The 18,935-nt window shown below is 45.8% G+C and overlaps 3 protein-coding genes across 4 annotated transcripts; 2 read left to right on the forward strand and 1 right to left on the reverse strand.

Moving 5' to 3' along the window:
* Positions 971-5,147, forward strand: LOC8055933 (subtilisin-like protease SBT2.5). Its single transcript, XM_021462840.1, has 8 exons — positions 971-1,553; positions 1,631-1,781; positions 2,117-2,517; positions 2,613-2,708; positions 2,848-2,917; positions 2,989-3,271; positions 3,534-3,862; positions 3,996-5,147. Exons 1-8 carry the CDS (start codon positions 1,321-1,323, stop codon positions 4,977-4,979), a joined length of 2,547 nt encoding a protein of 848 aa, XP_021318515.1. The 5' UTR covers positions 971-1,320; the 3' UTR covers positions 4,980-5,147.
* Positions 11,489-15,240, forward strand: LOC8055934 (glutamate dehydrogenase 2, mitochondrial). Of its 2 annotated transcripts, XM_002446833.2 has the most exons (9): positions 11,631-12,243; positions 12,333-12,446; positions 13,209-13,430; positions 13,522-13,596; positions 13,710-13,826; positions 14,007-14,257; positions 14,460-14,535; positions 14,618-14,704; positions 14,795-15,240. In XM_002446833.2, the coding sequence occupies exons 1-9, from the start codon at positions 12,136-12,138 to the stop codon at positions 14,978-14,980; spliced, it is 1,236 nt and encodes a 411-aa protein (XP_002446878.1). In that variant the 5' UTR covers positions 11,631-12,135; the 3' UTR covers positions 14,981-15,240. The 2 variants fall into 2 exon arrangements, with proteins under 2 accessions (XP_021319016.1, XP_002446878.1); XM_021463341.1 differs by lacking the exon at positions 13,522-13,596 and having other exon boundaries at positions 11,489-12,243; positions 14,795-15,213.
* Positions 15,280-17,663, reverse strand: LOC8083344. Its single transcript, XM_021463340.1, has 2 exons — positions 17,338-17,663; positions 15,280-16,907 (listed from the first exon to the last, which is right to left on the reverse strand). The coding sequence occupies exons 1-2, from the start codon at positions 17,488-17,490 to the stop codon at positions 15,543-15,545; spliced, it is 1,518 nt and encodes a 505-aa protein (XP_021319015.1). The 5' UTR covers positions 17,491-17,663; the 3' UTR covers positions 15,280-15,542.

Genomic DNA, 18,935 nt, shown 5'->3' on the forward strand with positions numbered 1-18,935 from the left:
GACTAAAAGTGAAGATCAAAAATCTGTTCTAGTGAAGGAAACAAAGATGCATTTTACTTGATGGAAGAAAAAATCTTCACATTTTCCATTTACCTCTTCAGGTGGAAACACTGAATAAACACCTGTTGTCAACTGGGAACGATGTTAAAAGAAGGAAAAACGAAATGCTATAGCAGAATTAAAAAAAAATCTGAATCGGCGACCTGGCTGCTGTCAATCGCTGAGTCGCATACAGACAGGGAATATTTCCGGACCATGAGTTCATCATCACCAGGAGATTGTGGTCTGGGCTAGTTTTGTTTCAGTTTTATTATTTTGGGTTGAAATCAAAACCTGTGACCAGAAGCATTAAGATGGCCCAATAGCCTTGGCCCACTAGCCTATGAAGAACTAGAACCTCACCACTAGGCCTAATAGAACGTCCACAGCCCAAGGCGCAACACCGTTTACTTCGTCGGCGAGACCGCGGCAGTCGAAGAAGTAGGAGAGGAGAGCAGGAAGAGGGTAAGAATGGCGGGCGCCACGAGACGCCGTTCCTACTTCCTCCCTCATCCAAGCGGGAGAGGGGGACTCGGAACGCCTAGCGACGCCGCCGCGGCGAGGTGATGGTTTGTCTGTGCTCCTCTTTGAATCAGTTGCGTGGTATAATAGTTTGCTAGTTTGGAGCGCCTAAGGCAAAATTGTCGCCTGTCGGGTACCTGCATTTACGCTTTCGCTGGGGTGAGGTATGATACTGCTCGGTGTTGTGGATGTTCATTTTGCTCTTCTTTGTGCGGCGCAAAGGGTGTTTTCGTGTGAGTTGGTACCACGGTTACGAAACAACCTTTATGTTAATTTGATCAGACATCACAGCGATATTTAGGTACAGAGCCAGAGGGGATGATCTGCAAAACTAGGCAGAGCTCCCACGCAAAGCATGCTAAGGGAGAAAATGGTTCTGCTTGTTTCAGAGTGTTGTAGGTAATAACAGACCAAAATACATGGCTCACCTGTGATTTGATTCTTTATATGCCTTTGCAAAACTAACCTAAACTGCCATGCTTAGTGTCAAAATTTAAAATTGGTTCGGTTGACTGCACCAGCTGCATGACCTATACAAGAGTCAAGAGGCCTTCTCATATTTTCCCAACGGTACTGGAAACAGGTAAAGATCTCTGTAACTATATTGCTGTCAGTTAAAGAAAGGCACATGGAATTCAGGAAGCCCTCATTGCGTGCATTTGGTGGTTCAGAGATGAGCCAGACCGTTCCTGATGTATCAGGTGCATGCTTCACTTTTAGTTCCCTCTAATTCTCACCTAACATTCTTTTAGATAAATCATGTTCTCGCACTTATATAAGCACATATGTTCAAGCATAGAAGTTCTGGGAGGTCTCATACAATCATTCAGTGACACTGTTATGGCTTCTCTCAAGCCATCTCTAGTGTTCTGCTCTATTCTTACTCTTCTGAGCTTGAACTGTGGTCCATCTCATGTATTTGCCAAGGTTTATATGGTGGTGATGGAGGATGACCCAGTCATTTCCTACAAAGTGAACCGCAAGCATGTAATGTATGTGTTTTCTGCACAGGAATAAGTTGAATTATATCATCTCCGGGTAATACAAATTACTAAAGTATTTTATTCAGGAGAGGCGACGAAGCTCAGAAGTACAAACGGGTGGCCACAACAAAGCATGACAGCTTCCTGGACTCATTTCTCCCAGTGGGATCTTACAAGAAACTATACAGTTACACGCACTTGATTAATGGATTTGCTCTCCATGCTGAATCTGAGAAGGTGCTTTTTCAGACTTTATAGTGCATAACAATGCTTTTATTATTTTCTCTGTTATTTGACTATTTGGGCTGGGAAATGAGGGAACTGTTCCACATTGCTTCTATTCTCACTTGGCAGAGTAGAATTTCCAGACTTGCTCTGTATTTACAAACTGAAACCCATGAAAGACATGGAGATGTCAACCATCAAATGCAAATTCATTGGACTTAAATTTTTGTACTGGCTAGGTGTTTGCAAGTTTTCTTAAAGAGTTGATGATGTTATTAGTTAATGTTGGTTATTTGTTTCTGTTGGAATTAATAGTTGAATATTTTTATTTGTTATATGTGTAATAGACAGTTAGAATTCTTAGTGGTGCAAAAGGAGTTAGATTTATCCAAGAAGACATCAAAATGGCCAAGATGACCACACATACACCAAGTTACATTGGAGCTAGTGCAGTATGGCCGCTCCTGGGTGGTGCTGAGAATTCCGGTGATGGGGTGGTGATTGGCATGATTGATACCGGGATTGACCCTAAGAACCCAAGCTTTGCTATCAGCAACACGTCAAGCCAAGCAAAACCACCACCGGCTAGTTTCAAAGGAATATGTCGTACTGGAAATAGATTTCCTCCAGATTCATGCAGTGGTAAGATAGTGGGAGCTAGGTGGTTCGCACGTGCTGCCCAAGCGACCGGGGAGTTCAATGCTACTATTCACTATGAATCTCCTTATGATCCAGATGGTCATGGCAGGTTTGTCCAATTCTCTATTATATACGCTGATAACTGTATTAATTCATTTTATCCTCAAAATGCATCAGCAGCTGATCATAACAATATCTTCACAGCCACACCGCATCGATTGCAGCTGGGAATTTCCATACTCCACTAATATCCAGAGGCTACAACTTTGGGTATGCAAGCGGCATGGCCCCTGGAGCTCGGTGAGTTGGACTGAAAGAACAATCCTTTTTCAGCATTTCAGATGTTTTTTTTGGAAGATAGCATTTCAGATGTTGAAACTTGAAAGCCAAGAAGGGTAGTAGTGTATATAATCTTACGCTTTGTTGATTGCCCTTTCAGTCTTGCAATCTACAAAGCTGCCTATCCTTTCGGTGGATACATGTCAGATGTGATTGCTGCAGTCGACCAGGTTCTTAGATATACTCTACAGAAAGCTGCTATCGTTCAATCTGTATGCTAAACTGTGTTACTTGTATGTAGGCAGTAGAGGATGGGGTCCATGTTATAAGTCTTTCTATGGCTCCTTCTTCAGTTTCACCTGGGCCAGCATCTTTCCTCAATTTGCTTGAGGCACAACTGCTCCTTGCCACTAAGGCTGGAGTGTCAGTTGTTCAGGCCGTTGGCAATGCAGGACCCGATGCAAACACAGTCGTCTCATTCAGCCCATGGATATTAAGTGTTGCTGCTTCAACGACAGACCGGAAGTATAGAAAATCAATCATAATTGGCAATGGGAAAGTATTTTCTTGCGGTGCCCTTTCAGGTAATTCATTTCAACCTATCTTGGTCGTTGATCAATAATTTGTAGCATTTTGCCAATTTGTTAGCGTAATGCCTTCAGTATTTCCTTATGGTGGGGGTCTGGGGAATGTAATTTCTAGACAGCCTTACCCTTGCATAACTGTACCTGATCTTGGATAGGACAAATTCAAGTAGATCTAATGATTGACCATATCACAATGTGCCTATGTTTGAATACTTCACTCGATTCCAAATTTGTTTTAACCCCTTGCCTGTCTTGCCAGCACCAACACCAGGTGAAACAATGTACCCACTAGCATGGGCTGATGATGTGGTCAATGAGAATTCATCTGATGGGTCTGTTAATTGCCAAGATCCAAGGATGTTCATCAGACCTCTTGTCCAGGGAAAGGTGATTATTTGCATGTTCGACTCATCAAACTACTATGAAGACGACCCCGACCTTGCTAGTGTCATTGATACGATTGAGAGAATTGGAGCTGCTGGGGTCATCATCACTGACCGTTCTTCGGGTGACATCGACATTGATTTTGAGCCTACATTTCCCACGACAGTCCCTTCCGCCATAGTTCTGAGGGGTTCCGACATGCGAGTACGTTCCTGACCAAGCTGAAATATCTTAAGAGAATGCACTACAGCTTTGTTTTGATCGAAACGCAAGATTCTGATTTCACTAGCTAGGAATTTTTTGCCTGATCGCAATTTTCGTTTGCTACTGTGTGCAGGCTCTGTTTAGGTACTATAACAACAACACGGTTCGAGATGAACATGGAAATGTGGTCAGCTTCGGAGCGACTGTACGGATTACGGAGGGACGGCGTGCAAGCTATTCGGGAGAAGCACCAGTGGTGGCCGACTACTCCTCGAGGGGGCCGGACGTGGAGAACGCACAGATGCAGCCGGCGGAGGTGCTGAAACCCAACGTCATGGCGCCAGGGAATCTCATATGGGGAGCATGGAGCCCGACGAGCGACGCGCTGCCCGAGATCCAGGGCGAGAAGTACGCGCTGCTGTCCGGCACGAGCATGGCGGCGCCGCACGTCGCCGGGGTGGCGGCCCTGATCAAGCAGAGGCACCCGACGTGGAGCCCCGCCATGGTGATGTCGGCGATCATGACGACCGCGGACGTGACGGACCGCTCGGGCCGGCCGCTGACGGCGAGGAGCGACGACGGGTCCGTGGACCCCGCGACGCCGTTCGACATGGGCGCGGGCGCCGTGAACGCGGCGCGCGCGCTGGACCCCGGCCTGGTGTTCGACGCCGGGTACAGCGACTACCTCCGGTTCCTGTGCGCGGTGCCCGGCGTGGACAACGCCGCGGTGCTGCGCGCGGTGGGCGCGCCGTGCCCTCCCCCGCCGTCGCCGCGTGCGGGGGCGGGGGCGGCGCGGTGGTGCACGGACCTGAACGCGGCGAGCGTGACGGTGGCGAGCCTGCTGGGTTCGCGGCGCGTGGACCGGCGGGTGACGAGCGTGGGCGCGCAGAACGAGACGTACATGGCGTACGTGCGCGCGCCCGGCGGCGTGGCGGTGCGTGTGTCGCCCTCGCAGTTCGCCATCGCGCCAGGCGCGGCGCGGACGCTGCGGATCGTGCTCAACACCACCGCGCCCGGGAACGCGTTCAGCTTCGGGGAGGTGGTGCTCAAGGGCGACAAGAAGCACCGCGTCCGGATCCCGCTCGCCGTCTACCCCGCCGCGGCACTGAGCCCGTGAACTCGATCGAGCACAGAAGTATACCCGCTCGTAGTTACTCTAGTACAGTATGTTTGTACGCAGGCAGGGAGCAAAGCGTTTCAAAGTTCAAACGTATACGTACATGTACATGTACCCGTTCTAAAATTAAAATGCAGAGCCCTGCTGGTTACGCGGGAATTCTCGTGAGATTGGTGTTGTTCCAGATGGGCCAACCTTGACCTTTTTTTTTTCTTTTTGAAATTGCCAACCTTGACCTTGACGCAAGGCCGTTGGCTCTTGAGGTGGTGAACAGGCAAAACCACTCCATTTGACCATGTGTTCGTACTAAATTGCTCGTAAATTCCACGCGTTGGGCGTGCGCGATGCGGTGGACCTGGTTTGGGTTCGTGTTTGTTCGCACGCATAGGATTATCCTCCCACCCGTTGACATGAGGGCGCGACTGATGAGAATTTGAGATGAGGATGTGGGCGGCACTGGATGACGCGGCGGCGGCGACGGTGCGAGAGCGACGCGGGCACGCGGCGAGGCGGCCGCGCTTATCCGAGTCCGGCTCCAGGTTTCCACGCCTCCACTCCACCTCAGCGCGGACGCGGCGGCGGGCCGGTGCGATGCGCCGCAACCGAGTCCTAGTGGCTGTACGGGTTTGACCTGTCTCTTTTTTAACGATTCTTCCATCCGTGGCCACGGCAAATGGCAAGCCGAGACGCCACCGCCCACCGGTGTGCGGTTAGCGTGCCCGCGTGGGCTCCCATGCCCGAGCGCAACCGTGAAGCCACACCCGTTAGTGACGCTGGTGACTCTGATTCGCGTTTTGCGCGGTGGGGGTGGGGTCACCCGCGGCGAGTCTACACGTTGATGCTGCACAATTCGTCACCGTCTACACGTTCGTTTCGGCCGAGACTAGCAGCAGACTTTAGAGCAAAATTGTCTCTCTTTATTTGAGCTTATCTATAGATCTATATTTTTCTTTAATAATAAATTAAAAAATAATATTTTTAGCTATGACTTATCATGCTAAGCAAACCGTACGATCACAAAATCCACGTGACATCGACACACTCGGAACCACACGGAAAAGGGGCTTGTGATTTGTCCCACCGGCACTGAATGAATGAACTGCCGCTGTCTGGCCAGATACGACCGTGACCTGTGGACCCGCTCCAATGCTCCTCCATATTTCCATGGGCACTGATCGATCACCGGCTCCTCCTGGGAAAAAGGCAAGGGCCCTGCCTGCCTCACTAGTCACTGCCTGCCTCCATTCTTGCCATTGGGGCAGCTGTTTTCCTAGGGAGGCGCCTCCCTCAACGAGAAAGTTGTTGCCTGTCTGCCTCAGACGAGATGCCACTGCAGTGGTGTTTGGTTGATGTTATTAAAGTTGAATAATTACTATTATAATATTTTGTTTTATTTAATAATTAGTGTTCAAATACAAACTAATTAGACTAAAAAATTGTCAAATAAATTACTCTCTAAATATATTTTTAGTTTCGTAAATAGTTTCTACGTGAGCCCTCGGCCTCTCTTCTCGCCTTCTCAGCGCCAATCCAGCAGTCCTCTCGCTACCTCACCCTACGTGCTCGGTGAGAGCCTAAAAAGATGTTCACTTGCCTAATAAGTCATGGCTGAAAGTAATGTTCGCTGATTTATTATAAGAGAAAAATACTGCTGAATGACTTACGGATTCAACAGATAAGCTTAGGCCTTGTTTACTTCTAAAAATTTTTGTAGAATATAAATAGTAGCACTTTCGTTTGTATTTGACAAATATTGTCTAATCATAGACTAACTAGGCTCAAAAGATTCATCTCGCAAATTACAGATAAACTATACAATTAATTATTATTTTTATATATATTTAATATTTTATGTATGTGCCGCAAGATTCGATGTCACAGAGAATCTAAAATTTTTTGTAATCTTTTTTTGAACTAAACAAGACCTTAAGCGAACATGACGCGATGATGCAATGCCGGCGATGCTTGACTGCACGTGGCCAGGCTGCAGAGAATCCAACGACGCCACGACAAAATCCTGATAATTTGTTATGGAAAAAGTCCATTTTAGGTCTCTCATTTTTCACGTAAGTCTAATTTTCATTCCTGAACTCTAAAATCGAATAAAATATATTCCTTAACTTTTAAAACCATACACATTACATCCCTAACCTGGTTTTGAAGGCGGTTTTTGTCTTATTTCTTTTATTTATTTCGGCTGATTTTTTTTTTGAAAAATTACAGTAAGTCACATAAAAATAATAAAATAGAAAACTCAATTTTGTTAGACTTAAGATGAGTAGTTCTACACACTGAATATATAATATAGTATGTTTTAGTACAAATGTTTTGATGCAACTTTAGATCTATGCTTTTCTGTAATTAAATAGACTAATTATAGCTACAGTTTCTATGATCCAATTATAATGAAATTTATATGGTGGGCTAATTATTATATGCTTGAGTTGTAGTAAAAATTTCATACGCATTGGATCGTGTATTACTTAGTTATAGATTTATTTAAGTTTATGCTTGTTAAATCTAATAAATCTATAACTAAGTACATGATCTAATGAGTATGAAATTTTACCATAGTTTAACACATATCTTTTAATAGACGAATCTTGTACCAGATACTCTCTCCTCTCATTTGGCCACGTCACTACGTATTTTGCACCATACTATCTTATCGAACCATCCAAACTGTCTCGGCTCTGGCTAGCGGCCATGTTTGTTCATTTGGCCTCCAGGGCAATTCCCATGGTGCATCTCTAAAACATAACACTCGCAGTACTTCATTAGGTTATCGGTTGTCCAATTTGCTTTGCTCTTGTGGACCTAAACAGTGATAACCGAGAGCACAAATTATATATAACATGAATAACGTAATCTGATAATTTGAGAAGACTATGAATGAAGGCATAAATCTCCTGCTATCACAAACATGTTCAAAGCAAGCAGCTATCTTATTAAACTGATCAGTGGGACTGTGGGTGGGTTGGTTTGCGGTAGTGTTAGTGTTTGTTGTGCTGTATCATGCAAAAACTATCTTATTCAAACTTAAAGAATATGGTACACATGCAGAGCATTGAAGGAGCAGATCATTAAAAAGTAGAGCATTCAACCACGCACTGTAAGCATCGAACTTATAATACAATACAACATGCAACATTTATAAAGATGGGGCAGGGTGTTTTGTACCTTCCCGGCCGATGCGTGTGCGCGGTGACCGCGTCCTCGGCCTCGTGATGGCGTGCGTGCAGATCTGGGGTTGCTGCCCCCGCCAGGCGACAGCGGACCGCCGAAGCCGTCCTCGGCTGACGGCTCAGTTTCACCCGCTTGCCGAGGCGGGCGGAACAACGGACGCCGAGAACCGCCGACCGACGGAGCTCGAACGGGAGGCGGCATGAGGTCCCTACTGCCGCGGAGATGGTCGGCGTAGTGGTCCACGTCGTCTGCCGCCCATTGCTCGCCGGCGTTGATGTCGAGGCCGTCGAACCCTAGGTGCGGGTTCGGGTAGGAGCTTGAACCAGCACCAGAGCCGAAGGCGCTTGGACCGGAGGTGCCCCAGAAGTCACGCGTCACGCCGCCGGCCCCAGATCCACTGTTGTGGCTCCGGTTGAAGGCACCCTGCTCACCGTCGAAGTCGCCGCTGCCATGCCCGGCCATGGTTCGCAAGGTACAGGCGAGGAGAGCACAGGAGAAGGGTGGATCTACTGGTCGAGCAGGGACGCGAGGGAGGAGAGCACGGCGGCGGCGGAGGGCGCGGACGGGAGGGAGGAGAGCAGGCGGCGGCCGGTGTGCGGTGCGGGTGGGCGACAGTGAGCGGGTAGGGTTAGGGTTGGAGCGGGTGGCCGCGTATAACACCGCTCACGCGGCCGGCTGTCGATGTTTGGGCTGCCACCCATTTCGCATTTCGGCCTGTCAAACTGGTACCCAAATATTTCGGGCCCGTTTACTTCCAAAAGGCCGAATTGCAAATTTTTTTGCTTTTCGTCCTAAAAATTTGGGAAGTAAACAAGGCCTGAGTTATCGATGGCTCACAAAGCTTCTTCGGTCGTCAGGCTCGTTGTGTTCGCTCTAGCGTGATGCGTGAATGACTTCAGAAGGGAGTACAGTAGGCATCAGTGCTGGCGCGACCTTGTACCAGATACTCGAGCACAGAAATTGCGAGCCACCCGCAGCGGCCTGGAGCGGATTGTTGCAAGTGTAGACAGGATAAGCTAACTAGTTGTTATGTTTGAACTTTTGAACGTAATTATGTCTTTAGTTTCCTTATTTGTTTCTCAAATATTTTTCAAGATATCTAAATTACATTTAATTTATAGAATAATAGTAGACACTGTCTAGAACATATAATCCCATTTGATGTCTTAGCCGGCCTCTACTATGTGATATCAGAATTCAGAACTAGTATTAATTTATAAATAGCCATTGAGGTTTTATACTTGCTGTTTAATTCCACAGAAAGGGTATTTTTTGCGAGAACCGATTAGGGCTGTCCCAAATGCTAGAAACTATATATAGTTTCTATAACTATAAATTTACATAGACACTATATATGGAAATCATAGTTCTAATAGATAATTTATATAGAATAATTTTTTATCCAATTACATGCATTCTCTCTTCATTCTGCACCAATCTCAACCCTTCATGTCTTGGATCTCGTGTAGACATGGTTTCTAATTTAGACCCGGTTTCTATGATTTTTGCTCTTTCTTCAATAATTGTCTTGCCACATTAGTAAAACGCTTAGGTGACAGTATAATTAATGTAGATAAAAACTATGGTAGTTTCATCATTGAAAGTGCCCTTACAGACACATACGCTCACATAAAAGAGTGCATACTTTGGGATAAAGTTATCATAGACGCCTCACTGTTGACAGACACGTCGCCTACCAGTGAGAACGAGTGCATACCCACCCCCTATGAACGCACACGCTCATATCCTACCTTAAGGTTGACGAAGTCACCATAGACATCTCGTTGTCAATGGCCACATCGCTTACCACTGAACAAATGCATGCTCACCCCTATCAACACACGCATGCACACCATACCCCTATCAGATTAACAAAGTCCACCATAGACGTCTCGCTGTCGACGAGCACGTTTCATACCACTAAAAGAATAACACAATTAATCCTAAAATAAATTTAGAAAACGTTGTTCAATATATTAAGGCATAAAAAAGACATTGTTCAATAAAACGTTCATTAGATTCTAGCAACTTCACAATTTCCAATCAACCACAAATAAACGTTGGGGGCTAAAAAGACATCCATTATTCATTGCTCGGAGTATCAACAAGGGCGCGGCAAAGCCGTGCTAGCCCAACATAAAAAAAAATCATGGACTATATAAACTATAGCTATGAATTATTCTAATTAATTATAGAAAAACACAACTCTAAAGCTACAACAAAAACTTGTATTAAAGCATACTATATTATATGTTCACTGTGTATATCTACTTATCTGGAGTCCAACAAATTTATGTGATTTACTATAATTTTATAAATATTTAGCCAAAATAAATAAAAATGAAAAAGACAAAAGTATATTTAAAACCGCTCATAACTATGTTAGAGACATAATATGCACAATTTCAAAAAAACTGAGGGATATATTTTTACCCAATTTTGAAATTTAGGAATGAAAAATAGACTTTCCTAAAAGGACAAGTAAACTTCTTCCTTTGGGTTGTGTTTAGTTTTTGGAGGAAAAAAATTATGATACTGTAACACTTTCGTTTATTTATGGTAATTATTATCCAACCATAGATTAACTAGGCTTAAAAGATTGTCTCGTATCTTTCGACCAAACTGTGCAATTAATTTTTATTTTTGTCTATATTTAATATTTCATAAATACGTCTACAAATTTGATGCGATAGAAAATCTTGAAAATTTTAGATTTTGGGTAGAAATAAACAAAGCCTTAGAGCATCTCCAACAACTTGGTAAAATTCACTTGTCAAATCTTGAGTTATAGCAAGTTGCTAATTTGTTTAGCAAAAGAAAAAAGGATGTGTCTCCAATAAGTTGCTATTCTCACTTGGTAAAAATAGAGGATGACAGATGGGATCCGCTCACTTGATAAAAGAATATGTGTCTCCAACAACTTGCGCTCGGGATAGCAACTTGGGATAGCAACTTGACAAATCTCGGCATTAGAAACCTCTGGATAGCAACTTGGGAAATTTAACAAGTTGAGATAAGGAGTTGTTGGAGGAGGATTTTTATGTTTTTCGCAAATTTAGTAGAATAACATGTTGAAATACCAAATTGTTGGAGATGCTCTGCTATTACACAAACACTCCTAGGTGAGATCATCGGAACAAAAAGAGCACAAAAAGGTTGAATACCGCACGCACTGGCAGCCAGCCTCCCATGTGGGCCCTGAATTAATATCTTCACTGTCAAACGGGTCCCACACGCAAAATGAGATCTTTTCTTCTTATACGGGAAAAAGAGGCAGAGACGCAGCGCTGCAGCCTGCAGGACAGGAGAGACCCGAGAAGCCAGCCATGGATGGGAGGAAGAACTCCCGCCGCTGTGGCGGCCTCTCCAGGAACTTTCCTAACTGAATTCGATCTCCCTTATCCGGCATCAGCGCGCACCACTAAATTCCCTTTTGGTAATATAAAAAAAAATACCTTCCGCTTCGAAGACGTACCCGGTACCCCCTGACTCTAATCGAGTTCCAGTCCCGCTCCAACGTTTGAGAGAGAGCATGTCCGACTTGCGAACTCCTTCGTCGTCCTTCTCCTTCCCCAAGAGTTCCAGATCGTGAAGCCAGCCACTACTCTACTCCGAGTCGTAGCTCTCAGCCCCCGCGCGTCGATCTTATCCTCCACCTCCAGTCTAATTCCAGCTCCGAGCCTCCACCCACCCCGATCCCTCCCTCACTATTAATACAGCCCCGGTGCTTCACCCCCGATCTCCATCACAACCATCAGGCCCTCCCCTCCTCGATCCTCGGACGAAACGCGCCGCCTTTTCTTCACCCCGTCTCGTCTCCTGCCGTTTTTGGGTCGCCCGGATCTCGCCCTCGTCGCGCGCGCGCTTGTTGTTTCTGTCGGCGGTGCTGGAAAGGCGGGGTCTTTTTCGTGGCCGCGCGCCCTCGTGATCCTTCTTCTTGGGGTGGGGAAAAGAAAACGTTGCCGCCGCGATGAACGCGCTCGCCGCCACCAGCCGCAACTTCCGGCGGGCCTCGAAGCTGCTCGGCCTCGACTCCAAGCTCGAGCAGAGTCTGCTCATCCCGTTCCGGGAGATCAAGGTGGGGGGCCTCCGGCGCCGTTGCCTGTGCCATCTCTTCTTGTGTTGGCCGAATTGTGTGGCTCATGCGTTTCGCCATGTTCCTCGCAGGTGGAATGCACCATCCCCAAAGACGACGGCACCTTGGCGTCGTTCGTCGGCTTCCGCGTGCAGCATGACAACGCCCGCGGGCCGATGAAAGGCGGCATCCGCTACCATCCTGAGGTGAGCCATGTCGGGCTGATGCGATTCTGCTGTCGATTCTGCCTATTGTGTGCTCTTCTGAAAATACAGATAATGCAGCAATTGTAAACTAGGAATAGAAATATTGCAGCAATTGATTCATCAAAAAATATAAAAAAAATGCAGCAATTGTAGAAAGGCATGGTTTGGTTACGTTGATTTCTTCTTCCTGTCAGACTGATAGAACAACTTCTGCCACTTGTCATTTTGTAAAGCTCCTCCACTATCTTTTAATCTCTGCATATATGGTTGCGTTCATTTCTTCGTCCTGTCAAACTGATAGAACAGCTTAATGTGCAGTAACTTTTTGTTGAACCAATCTTTTAGTAGCCTTTTGCGAAACTCCAAAAATTCACTTCCTTATTACAGGCTAATGGTATTTCTTTTTTGTTTAAAGAAGGCTAATGCCAATTCAACCTCTAAAAACATATCCAAAATCAGTACAGGACATCTTCTTCTGATATAACTTTCTGACCTTTTCCAGTTAGTTACCAGAATTTGTACTCACGGGTTGTTTTAACTACATGTGTATAAGCAACTGATGTGGTCAGTTGTGTTTTCTTTATAGAAAAGCCTTGCATTTTTGACAAGTGCTTTAGTCTTGTTCTTTTATGCTTGGTTTATAAAATCTCAGTATAGGAAAAAAAAAGCTACATAATTTCTTAACCATGATTTTCTTGTATGTATTACTCCATTCAGAAATTTATACTAGTCAAAAAACGATTTAATTGTTTTGTCTGGCAGGTTGATCCAGATGAAGTAAACGCCCTTGCTCAACTCATGACATGGAAGACAGCTGTTGCAGCAGTTCCATATGGTGGAGCAAAGGGAGGGATCGGATGCTCTCCTGGTGAACTAAGTAGAAGTGAGTTGGAGCGGTTGACGCGAGTATTTACCCAGAAAATTCATGATCTTATCGGAACGCATACAGATGTCCCAGCTCCTGACATGGGGACCAATGCACAGGTAGGCCTAATATTGCTTATGGTATTGTTTGTGATCCACTCTTTTTTGTATGCTTAGCTACCTTCTTTATTCTTATGCAATCACGACACAGACCATGGCATGGATGTTGGATGAGTACTCGAAATTTCATGGTCACTCACCAGCAGTCGTCACAGGCAAGCCAATTGTACGTGAAAAAATGTGGCATCAAGTTACTTTCGTGCAAATAGTTTTTTACAAATTATAATAGGAAAAAAGAATGCAATAGTTGCTATAAATTTTATATTTTTTTTCTTGTAGGATCTTGGTGGATCACTGGGTAGGGATGCAGCAACAGGGCGAGGTGTCATGTATGCGACCGAGGCTCTACTTGCTGAATATGGAAAATGTATTTCTGGATCAACTTTTGTGATTCAAGTGAGTGATAATTAATACACATATGTTCATTGAATTTACTTTTTTTATATAAGATAATAAAAGGAGAATCATATGTTCCGTTTAAAAAGTTAACTACTATAAAAAATAACTCTATATATGCATGTTGGTATTGCAGCACAATACAATATATATATAAATTAAAATATGTCAACCTTGCAGGGTTTTGGCAATGTTGGCTCATGGGCTGCACGACTTATCCATGAGAAAGGTGGTAAGATTATTGCAATTGGAGATGTGACGGGTTCAATCAAAAACATGTCGGGTATAGACATACCTGCTTTGATGAAGCATAAGAATGAAGGTCATGCCATGAAAGACTTTCATGGTGCAGAAGTCATGGATTCGACTGAGTTGCTAGTGCACGAATGTGATGTTCTTGTCCCTTGTGCCTTAGGTGGAGTTCTTAACAAGTAAGAACGAGTGTCCTTGTCTATTGTTAGTTTCATTGGCCTCTCTCAACAATTTTCGCCCATTGATATGTGCCGGAACCTTTTCATGACCTGATAAAATATGCCAATTTTGTTATGTGAATAGCCTACTTTTGATTTATTTCCAATCTCTGTTGTATATATACCCCGGAATTGCTGATTTGCAGTAATTGGTTTTGTGCAGGGATAATGCACCAAGCGTGAAGGCCAAATTTATAGTTGAAGCTGCTAACCATCCAACTGATCCAGAGGCAGACGAGGTATAACCATTTATTGTACAATAATATCATGAACACAACCAACCTTTCTTCTCTGAGCTTCTGCCTCTTGCATATGCTGTAGATTCTCGCCAAGAAGGGAGTGGTCGTATTACCTGATATCTATGCTAATTCAGGTGGTGTGATCGTTAGCTACTTTGAGTGGGTTCAGGTAAATGCCTCTGCGTCCTTTGCCGCCTCAATGCTGGATTGCTTCATTGCTTTAATCTGCCTTCTTGTGGCATGTTGATTTATGGTGCAGAACATTCAAGGTTTCATGTGGGATGAAGAGAAAGTGAACAATGAACTAGAGAAGTACATGAGCAGTGCTTTTCAACACATCAAGGCCATGTGCAAGAGTCTGGATTGCAACCTTAGGATGGGGGCATTCACCTTAGGAGTTAACAGGGTTGCCCGTGCCACCCTCTTGAGAGGCTGGGAGGCATGAGACCATTGACTGCAGATTACAGACTCATCAGGTGTATTCAATAATTCATTTCCAACAATGTTGGAGGATCAGTGTTTGATACGGTAAAATTCATCAGAAAAAGGCTGGCTTGGAAGGAATCCAGTTGAAATAACATTCTGGGTGTCGTGCTTGTTGATCCAGTTCTTAGTGATGATTATTGAAAACTGTACTTAATCATTATATAATGTTTTAGAAAGCTTATTTGGTCTCAACAGAGTTCATGTATCTTTCCATTCGTATTAATGGAATTCTGGTATGGGGTTTGAAGCTTCCAGATGTAAATGATCCGCAAAAATTGCAGTAGAGATTCAAATAAACCAGCTATCATCCACACAGTTTAAAGCACTGCTGTGACTGAGTTTCTCATAAGCGCTAAGCAGCTTAATAATTCAGTTGAAGAGAACACACTAAAGTTAATTAAAAGATAACACACTAAAGTTAATTAAAAGATAACCCACTAAAGTTATCATCCTGCGCATTGCATTTAGCAATTCTGAAAGTGTTCGGCTTATAAGATGCTTTAGGTTCCCATGTTTTGGAGCTACGGGTTTGACGCTGCCAGCGTCTGAGAAGGCAACGCGAGCAAAACAATCCCCGGACCATCTGAAATCTGGTCAGCGGTAACAGGGTACAGTTTGCGAGGCACTTTTTTTACCATGAGTAATCGAGGCTGGCCGTGCTGCTTCAGCGCCGCTGATGCTTCCATGCTGCCCTGGTCAGCAACTGAAGTTGGAGTAGGACAACCACCAGCAATCACCGGTGTCAACTTGGGCGATGCAAACGAGACCTTACGGCCTAGCTTCTTGCCAGGTGTAACAGCAGATCGGTCACCAGTAGCCACCGTGGCTGATTTGTGTTGCCGGCGACGGCCCTTGGGGGTATCTGACAGAGCCTTGCCGCCAGCCTTCCTGCGTGCAGTTGGAGCAGATCCAGCCTTGCGAGGCTGAAGAACATCCTTGTAGGTTGCAGATGGAGCAAACTTTGGAACACCCTTCTTGTCAGCAACCAACTTTGGAACAAAGCCAGCAGCAGCAGCAGCCATGAGTGCCAGCTTGCAAGCCTGGCTGCCAGGCTCTGGAGCAGTGGGCATTGTCCAAATGCTCTCATTCTTGTCCACGATTGAAGCAGCATCGTAACCATCCTTGTCCATAGCAGGCGTCGGCGTTGGCGCAGGTTCAGACACAGGCACCTCAGTGGTGGTCTCTAGGGCAGGCTGATCACCATCCTTGTCCATAGCAAGAGGCTGATCACCACCCACAGGTGGCGTGATTGGAGAGACCTCGGTGCATGCCTTGTCCATGACGGATGGAGCAGAGCTATCACCGAGGATCAACAGTCCCAGCTCACTGCCATGTTTCTTGCCTGCGACGAGTGCTTCACCAGAGCTGTCCGTGGTTGTGGCCATCCCCAGCCTGCAAAGCCGCCCACGGCGCTTGGGCTTCAATGACGGTGCTTGGCTTTCGTCCTTGTCTGCAACAGCAACCGGTGACACTGGAACAGAGTCCTTGGCAGCAGCAGCCAGGATCAAAGAAGAGCCTGCAGGCGGTGTCATCCCCTGAGCCCCCGTGCCGCCATCCTTCCTGCCTGCAGGCGGTGTCGAAGGAGAGCCATCCCTCCGCGGCCTGCCTCGGCCACGCTTGGCCTCAATGGACGGCGGCTTGCACGAGCCGGCCTCAGCCTTCTCCACTGTGAGCTCCTCATCCGCGTTCTCCTCGGGGCAGCGCTCGTACAGCCCCGCAGCTGTTCGCACGAAGAGGCCCTCGGCGACGTGCTTGCCGAGGTAGTGCCGGAGGAGCCTATCGTGCGCGGGGGGCACGCCGGGGTGCCTGGCGCAGATGAAGGCCGAGATGGAGTCCTTCGAGGAGCCGCCGTCCTCGTCCAGTGCGTCGATTGCCTCGCCGATCATCTGCAACCCAACACGCCCACAATGTCAAGGCGTAGTAAAGTGGTAATCGGTGCCCCACCGGAGAAATGACTGGAGGGAACTCCATTGCAACGTCCTTTTCTCAACAAAGTAAAAGAGGGGGGAAATCCTCCATTGATGGTTACCATGAAGCTTGTTCAGTAAGGCCGTCCTAGTGGTGTAGCCTCTAAATCGGAGGTGGTTATACTTAACAATTATTAATTTCCTAGTCCGTTCGATTGAGCAGAGATTAACAGAGCAAATTAATCGCAGGATAACACTAATTACAAGCAGTGCTAATTAATTATAAAATCTAAAACAATGTTTTTTAGACCATAGTACATCATAGCAAAGAAATCAAAAGGGGAGCACAAGAAGAGACGGCAATGGGGGTGAGTAATCGGTCAACGATCCGCGGCGAGTAGGGTATTACCCAGCAATAGGGTGGGTGATCCGGCGTGGGTTGGCGATGCGGCCGCGCGACCTCCAGCAGCTGCGGCGGCGGCGGCGTCAGCTGCCCCTCCTCATCCGTCGCCTTCCCCCGCTTCGCTTCTTGCCCCGCGTCCACCTCGACGGCGGCCACCATTGTTGGGTAGGGATGCGGAATACCGGGCTCCTGCTGTTGTTCAGGTAGGAGAAGGAAAGAGGAGGGTTTAACGGGGAGAGGGTGGGCGAGAGGGGAGAAACTGCGTGCGGCCGGTGCCCGGTAGGCGGTGGCTGGTGGCTGTGGTTGGGCTGGGCTCTTCCGTCCTGTTCTGCTGCCTTGGATGGTGTGGTGTCTGGCCTGGGTAACCCGAGCTTTTCTTTTACCATACTGCCCTTGGCTATACTCGTACAGTCGTACTGTACTTGCTTCCGCACGCGGCACGTCCGGTCTCGTCTCCGGCGAGCAGAGTTTGGTTGGTTACCAATAAAGAGTCAAGGTGAGCCACATCGACATATTTTTGCAATATTCATGAAACGTATTGGAAGAGGTTTTACTGAAGAAAGTCACGGCGCTACTTTTTCTCCCCTTGTCTATCAAGTATTTAGATACATTACAAGAAATATTTAGTACAAACTAAAAAATAATTAATTACATAGTTTGGGACTATTTCACGAGACAACATTTTCAAGTCTAATTTATCTATAATTTGATAATGTGATGCTAAGTAAAGCTACAGTAAAATATATGCTAATGAAGAATTAATTAGGTTTAATAGATTCGTCTCATAGAGTACCAATGATTTCTATAATTTGTTTTATTATTATTACTAAATACTTTTATGTGACACCCCGAATGACACCTAAAACTTTACATCCTGAATTTAAACAAGGTCTTGAAAATATATAAGGGTCCGCAACCAATCAAGCAATTGCTAGTCCACTTTTTTTACATGTTGTGAGTCGGAGCGCTTCTCGTGCGCCGCTGCGCCACTGAAAGCCCTAGTTTGGTTTTGAATAATTGATGAAATTCTAGTACTAACCTCTATGCTAAGTGTGTGTATACTTAATGAGGTTGGTACATGCCAAGTAATGGAGCAAGTGATGATCATGGTGATGATGGTGATGACCACAAGATGATCAAGTGCTCAACTTGGAAAAGAAGAAAGAGAAAAACAAAACCCTATGGAGATCAAGGCAAAGGTATTGCTTAGGGTTTTGGCTTTGGTGATCAAGACACCATAGAGGGTGTGATCACATTTAGGATAGATAGCCATACTATAAAGAGGGGAATTTTTTGGCTAAGCGGTTATCAAGTGCCACTAGGTGTCATTATTCATGTGCATGCATTTAGAACCTAGTAAGCTAACTTAACTCCTTCGAAGAAAAATGTTTGTGAAAATGCTAACACACGTGCACTTGTTGGTACACACGTTGTGGTGTTGGCACACTTTGAGAAGGAGGTGGAGTTTGAAGAGTAGAGAGAGGATTCGGCGCTTTTCGAGAAAATGAAGTGCATATTTTCTATTGCGCCGGTGGAAAAATTGGTGAAGTCGCGGGAGTGTTTCTCGCTGAGAAAACACTCACCGGACGCTGGCTCAGAGGCAC

The sequence above is a fragment of the Sorghum bicolor genome, chromosome 6, assembly GCF_000003195.3.
Source record: "Sorghum bicolor cultivar BTx623 chromosome 6, Sorghum_bicolor_NCBIv3, whole genome shotgun sequence".
Classification (NCBI taxonomy): Eukaryota; Viridiplantae; Streptophyta; class Magnoliopsida; order Poales; family Poaceae; genus Sorghum; species Sorghum bicolor.